Source organism: Musca domestica, unplaced genomic scaffold (assembly GCF_030504385.1).
Source record: "Musca domestica strain aabys unplaced genomic scaffold, Musca_domestica.polishedcontigs.V.1.1 133, whole genome shotgun sequence".
NCBI lineage: Eukaryota > Metazoa > Arthropoda > Insecta > Diptera > Muscidae > Musca > Musca domestica.
Window position 1 is genome coordinate 1088786 of NW_026712178.1, and position 6965 is coordinate 1095750.

A 6965-nucleotide genomic window follows, 5' to 3' on the forward strand; every position below is an offset into this window, starting at 1 on the left:
GTCATTTTCTAAAAGAAAATCCATTGAGCATATCGCCCATGGAGCTGCTGGTCCAGTCAAGTCATTTTGAGAATCCAACAGCTGTTTTAAACCCAACCCAGACCAACTGCCTAAAAGTATGCACCACACAAATGACAACAAATTTCATTTTATTGCATTATCGATTGTATTTTATCTCCTCCTCCCTTTCCCTCCTCTCCATCCCCCCTCCCCTCTCATTTCACACAATATTGAGCATCCAATGTCTTAGTTCTAATCCATTTCAAATGCGAGGCCACTCTCGTATTTACCGAGGGCTGATTAGAGGCACAGGCAAAGCCATAGCTTACAATTCCCACAGCATAGAGACGTTCACCGCGTAAATAGAGAGCACCTCCAGAATCATATTGACACGTATCTCGGCCCGGTGTATAGGTACAAAAAGCTCCAGCCGGCAAGTAATGAATCAGCTTTTGACAGCTTTCCCGCGATATAACATCCAGTGAGGTTTTCAAGAGCACCGAAGATTGTTCCCCGCCAAAAGAGGTGGTGCCCCAGCCGGCCGTCTCCACACGATGGCCGGGTACGGGAGCCTTACGATGTCCAGCCGGACCTATGACTGGCAGAAATGGCAAGCAGGCAGGGCCCACAAAACGATTGTAGGCAATCGATGTTCTGGTCTTCAGCAAGGCAATGTCGTTGTGAACCCGCGATGAGGTGGAGCGGAAAAATTCATGGATAATGATGTGGGTTATGTCATAATAGCGGGTGAAGGTGGACTCCAGCACTGGAAAAAGAGGGAAAAAAAGGAAAATTAGTAAAAAATCGTTCTCCTTACCCCCCTCTCTTTAACATCTCTTAACTCGCTCACCTGTTGATGTATCATGCTCCCCCACCACCGCCTGCAACAGCTCCGCTCGACCCGTCTCCGGTGTCACATAACAATGGGCAGCCGATAGTAAATAACGATGATGAACTGCAAAAAAAAATGGACAAGAACGAGCGATAAAAAGAAATTCGAAAATCCACAAAGAAAAAACCTCCAACTCACTTATGGCTGCCCCGCAAAAAATCTTCTGAGTTTTTTTCACCAAAATTCCAGCCATGGCAGGAAACTCATCGAGACCGGCCACACCTGATGCTCCCACCACTTTGGTCGTTGAACCCCAGCCACAATCGCAGGGTGGTTGGATAACCTCGACCAAACATGAAAAGGACCCACCTCCCTCGAGGACACGCACAGCAGCGGCAGGAGGTGGGGACGGCGTTGCCACCAAGGCACTTGACTGGTAATCTTGACCAACAATAACTTTGGCCACACGTTTTGAGGAAATCTTAGGAATGTCGATTGAGCCATTACGCCACGTGCTGGCCGGCAGGATATCGTAGCTGAAATTCAAGACACTTGTTGTTGTTGCCGTTGTTGGTATCGATGATGAAGATGCCAAGGAAGCTTCATCGAAGGTATGTGTGTCGACTTTGTTTGACAACAAGGCAACCACATAGGCAAAGGAATTACCCACCGCACTCGTGGTGGTGGTGGTGGTGGGTGAAGGAGTTGTTGAGGAAGTTGTTGGTGCTTCGGTCGTCCTTGTCACAGTAGACGTGTTCGACAACAAAGGACTTCTTGTCGTTGTTGGCTTAGATGCCACTCTTCTTGGGGTAGTCACTTGAAGTGGCTTTTTTGTTGTCGTCGTCGAAGTGTTGGCTTTTGTTTTTGTTTTCTTTGTAGTGGTCGTTCTCGGCGTTGTTGTTGTTGTTTTTGTTTTTTTAGTTGTTTTTATCCTAGTTTTTGTTTCCATTATTTTCTCCGACTGCTCCGCTTCGTTAAGGACATTGACAACAGTCCTTTTGTTTGGCGGTGTTGAAATATAGGAAAACACTGCACGATTCAGGAAACTGGTTCTCTCCATTTGACCCCGTCCACAGAAGTACTCGGAACCGCTGAGCAGTTCACTTCCCTCGCTATTGAAATAGAACACTTCATTGCGGCACTGGGTGGCGGAGGAGAACTGGAATGGAAGATGGAAAGAAAATTAAAATAAACGAATTGAAAATTAAAGAATCGAAAATTAAATAAATAAAACAATTTGGATAAATTTGGATAACTTTTTATCCACAAACTTGGATAATTTTTTAACCACAAAAGTGGATAATTTTTCATCCACAAACTTGGACAATTTTTTATCCGAAAAAAAAATCCATAAACGATCCATAAACGTGGATAATTGTTCATCCTCCAAGTTCTAGCCGTCTTGACTTCTAGATCCCTTTTGGACTTTCAAAGACCTTCAGGTATTTCAATGAGGCCCTCTTCTTCTAAAAGACCCTCTGGTTTTTGTCAGATTTTCTTGCCTTCAAAAGACTCAACTGATCTTCTAACGAACTACTGTCTTTCCAAGGACCTGGTAGTTTTCAAAAACCTATTCGTCCAAAGAACTGATGGTCTCCTAAAGAAGACTTTCTGGTCTTCTAAAGACGACCTTTTGGTCTTCTAAAGATGACCATCTGGTCCTCTAAAGTCTTTCTGGTCTTCTAAAAACCATTCTGCTTCCAAAAGGCCTTTTCGTCTTCTAAACACCTTCTGGTCTTCTAAACACTATTTGGTCTTCCAAAAAATCTTCTGCTCTTCCAAAAGACCTTTCGAACCTTATGAAGACCTTCTGGTCTTCTAAAGACCATCGGGTCTTCTAAAGACCATCGGGTCTTCTAAAGACCATCGGGTTTTCTAAAGACCTTCGGGTCTTCTGAAGACCTTCGGGTCTTCTAAAGACCATCGGGTCTTCTAAAGACCCTCTGGTCTTCTAAAGATCCTCTGGTCTTCCGAAAGACCTTCTGGTCTACTAAATACCCTCTGGTCTTCCAAAGAACTTCTGGTCTTGTAAAAAACCTTCTGGTCTTCCAAAAAACCTTCTGGTCTGGTCTTCTAAAGTCATTTTGTTCTTCTGAAAGGCCTTCTGGTCTTCTGAAAGACCTTCTGGTCTTCTGAAAGATCTTCTGGTCTTCTAAAGACCTTCTGGTCTTTCAAAAAACCTTCTGTTCTTCCAAAAGATCTATTTTGTTTTCCAAACGACCTTCTGGTCTTTCAAAAGTCCTTCTGGTCTTTCAAAAGATCTTCTGGTCTTCCAAATGACCTTCTGGTCTCCCAAAAGACATTTGGTTTTCCAAAAGACCTTCTGATCTTCTAAAGACCTTCTTGTCTTCTAAAGACCATCTGGTCTTCTAAAGACCTTCTTGTCATCTAAAGACCTTCTGGTCTTCTAAAGACCTTCTGGTCTCCTAAAGAACTTCTGGTCTTCTAAAGACCTTCTGGTCTTCTAAATACCTTCTGGTCTTCTAAATACCTTCTGGTCTTCTAAAGACCTTCTGTTCTTCCAAGAGACCTTTTGGTCTTCAAAAATAACTTCTGGTCTTCAAAAGAATTTCTGGTCCTCCAAAAGACCTTCCGATCTTCCAAAAGACCTTCTGGTCTTCTAAAGACCAGGTAGTCTTCCAAAGGCCTCCTAGTCTGCTAAAGACCATCTGGTCTTCCAAAAGACCCTTTTGTCTTCCAAAAGATTTTTGGTCTCCTGAAGATCTTCTGGTCTCCTGAAAACCTTTTGGTCGTTAAAAACACCTTCTGGTCTTCTTAAAGACCTCCTAGTGCTCTGAAGACCCTTTGGTCTTTTAAAAGACCTTCTAGTCTTTCGAAGGACCTTCTTCTAAAGACCCTCTGGTCTTCTAAAAATCCTCTGGTCTTCCGAAAGACCTTCTGGTCTACTAAATACCTCTGATCATCCTAAAGAATTCTGGTCTTGTAAAAGACCTTCTGGTCTTCCAAAAAACCTTCTGGTTTGGTCTTCTAAAGTCATTTCGTTCTTCTGAAAGACCTTTTGGTCTTCCGAAATACCTTTTGGTCTTCTAAAGGCTTTCTGCTCTTCTACAGATCTACCTGTCTTCTACATATCTTCGGGTCTTCCTTCTGAACTCTTGAAGGTATTTTGCTTTTCTAAAGACCAGCTAGTCTTCTAACGGTCTTCCAAAAGATTTTTTGGTCTTCTAAAGACCAGCTAGTCTATTAACGACCTTCTCATCTTCTAGAGACATTGTGCTCATCTAAAGACCTTCTGGTCTTTCAAAAGGCCTTCTGGTATCCTAAAGACCTTCTGGTTTTCTATGAACCTTCTGGGCTTCTAAAGACCTTCTGGTCATTTTAAGATCTTCTGGTCTTCCATAGACCTCCTGGTTTTCTAAACACCTTCTGGAGCTAAAACCCCAAAGTGTTCTGAGATCCTCTGGATTTCAAGAGATTCCCTGACCAGCAAAGGAGAATATTTCCTTATCCCAGTTAAAACGTTTGGTGACCCTCTATAGACTTTAGAGACACTCTGACCTTCTAGACAGCCCCTGATACTCTTGTTAGAGATCCTCCGGTAAATGTAAAGCTTTTTGGTATTGCAAAGATCTCTAGGACATCTAAAAATTTTTTTGGTTTTCTGGAAACCTATTGGCCATCCAAGGACCCTCAGATTTTCTAATGACATTCGGGTCTCTTTTTGTCATGTACATGTAGATCCAAGTGACCCTTTTGTGACCCTCTGCTCTTCCAGAGAAAATATATTTTTATAGGCTTTCTAGTCTTCTACAGACGTGACGATTAAATAAACCATGTGCTCTCCGAAATATTATTTTGGGCGCCTTCGATATCCCGTAGATTTCCTGGCCCCCTTATGGCTTTCTGTTATTGTAAGGACCTTTTGGGCTTTTGAAAACCTTATGGTCTGAAAATACTTCTAGTCTTAAAAAGGCCTCCAGTTGTCATAGAAAGGTTTATAGGTTTTCTAAGGACCTCCTGATACATTAAACTCCTTCAAATTGGAATAAATGTAGAAATATTTAAGTAAGAACTTTGAATTTATGATAATCTGGCGGCCAAATACTAAGTAGCCACTAAGACCTAAATGACGTCGAAAACATTAAAAATTCATTTGACATATACTGACAATAAATATTGGAGAATTGAAGATGTAACTTCGAATGTTTGGTGCCCAAATTTAAATTGCATTCCAAATCCTAAATGGCGCCCAATCAAAAAATCCAAGCATTTTTTTTTCGTTCTGTTCAAAATTTGACCAATAAAAACCCAAATTTCGGATGTTTGGTGCCCAAATTAAAATTGACTTCCAAATTCTTAAATGGCGCCCAATCAAGAACCCAAGGTTTTTTTCTTTTGTTTTTTTTTTTTTTTTTTTTTTTGTTCAAAAACTTAAAACACATTTTGGCCGCAGACCTTGGACATTCCAACAGGACTTAACACCATCGCACTCAGCACACGCCACCCAAAAATGGTTTCAAAATGAGGTTCCTCGGTTCATTTTTCAATGAGGTTCCTCGGTTCATTTTTCTAAAATTTGATGCTATTTCCGACAGTTTTAGCATTCATTCAATAAAATTTACCAAAGTTTCGATCACCTAAAGCAAGCGCTTCGCCGGGAATGGGCCAAAATACCGCAGAGCAACATTCGGGAAGCGTGTGACGGTTTCATTGGCCGTTTCAAGGCCATAATTCGTACCAAAGCTGACCAATTCAAACAAATCTAAATTTATTCTAAAATTTAAAAAAAAAGGCAAAAAAAATGTAAAAATTATGACGTTTGACTTTGTTACAGTTTTTTTTTTTGCTCACCCTGACAACCAAAGACAAAATGGCGCCCAATCAAAAATACAAAAACTTTATTTGTTTTAATTTATACAGATCTGAAAAGATGATGAGTCCTTAATTTTTTGTCTCGAATCTTGAAGTATTTGCAGTTATCTGGCACCCAATGTAGATTTAAAACAAAATGGCGCCCAATCGAAAATATCGAATTTGACCTAAAATTTAGTATTGATGATTATCTGGCACACAAATCAGAATTGACTACCCAGAAGCTAAATGGCGCCCAGTAGAAGACGTAGAACTTTTTGTTGTCCTAAAATTTAACATCAAAATAACTATTTTTTAATATTTTTTTTTAATATTTCTGAATAGAATAGTGACCATGGAATTTTATCTGTCCTTCATCAGATTCAAATGAGTCCTTATAAGTTACTTTCAATTCCTTCGATTAGTTTTTTTTTTTTTTTTTGGTCTTCCTTTTCTCACCGTATTCATTTTGATGTCACACTTAAATTTCAATGCATAATCCTCGGGAGCCACAACCGTGTAACGGCACGAGGTGCCAATCGGATATTCCCCGGGATAATAGGGTGAATTAATGTAGAGCTTATCGCCAGCTTTCATATTTATGCGGTGATTGCATTGCTCGAACAGGGCCGAAATTGGAACGAGGAAGAAACACAAAATCAAAGAGCACCACTTCAAAAGGTAAGACATTTTAAATAATTTTGAATATTTCCTTTTCTTTTCAAATAAATTTGGAACTTTTGATTTTTTTATTTTTTTCAAAATTCACCAATTTTTCAGCATTTCTGGGTTTCACTTTTTATTTAGTATTTTTTTTTTCTTTAAAATTTTTATTTCAACTTTCTTCTTTCACTTTCCTCCAGCGACTAAATTCTGTTTCTATTGCCAAGATTGATGTTGAACTTCAACTTGGGGTTTTCGATTTTTTTTTTGACTTTATGTGTGTATGCGTGTGTGTGTGTGTTTGTATCTTTTATTCTTCTTTGAATTTGACCTCCTCCAACTCGAAGCGTAAAACTACAACGATGCTAGGTGTCTGGTTCATACAATCTTCCAAAAACAATGATTGATTTCAAATCAACGCGGATTTTTTTTCGTTTTTTTTTTTTGCTTTTTGTTTTCATTATCACGTGAATTGGCTTGGACTCCCAGCTTAAGCTTGTAGGAGTTGGATGAATGCTATGAAAACATGTTTTTTTGTGGTAGATAGTCTCTCAGCCAGACATTTGGAAATGGGGGAGGGGTATGTTTTTGTTTTATTGGCTTTTGTGTTTTTTTTTTTTATAACTCCAAGCCATAGAGCCATTACACCTGTCGGTCA

The 6965-nt window shown here is 39.9% G+C and overlaps 1 protein-coding gene across 1 annotated transcript; it reads right to left on the reverse strand.

The window, feature by feature from the left end:
* Positions 1-207: 207 nt before the first annotated feature.
* On the reverse strand, positions 208-6334 carry LOC101895823 (venom serine protease 34). Its single transcript, XM_020035158.2, has 4 exons — positions 6104-6334; positions 1031-1991; positions 851-955; positions 208-766 (listed from the first exon to the last, which is right to left on the reverse strand). Exons 1-4 carry the CDS (start codon positions 6332-6334, stop codon positions 216-218), a joined length of 1848 nt encoding a protein of 615 aa, XP_019890717.1. The 3' UTR covers positions 208-215.
* Between the last annotated feature and the right edge of the window lie 631 nt (positions 6335-6965).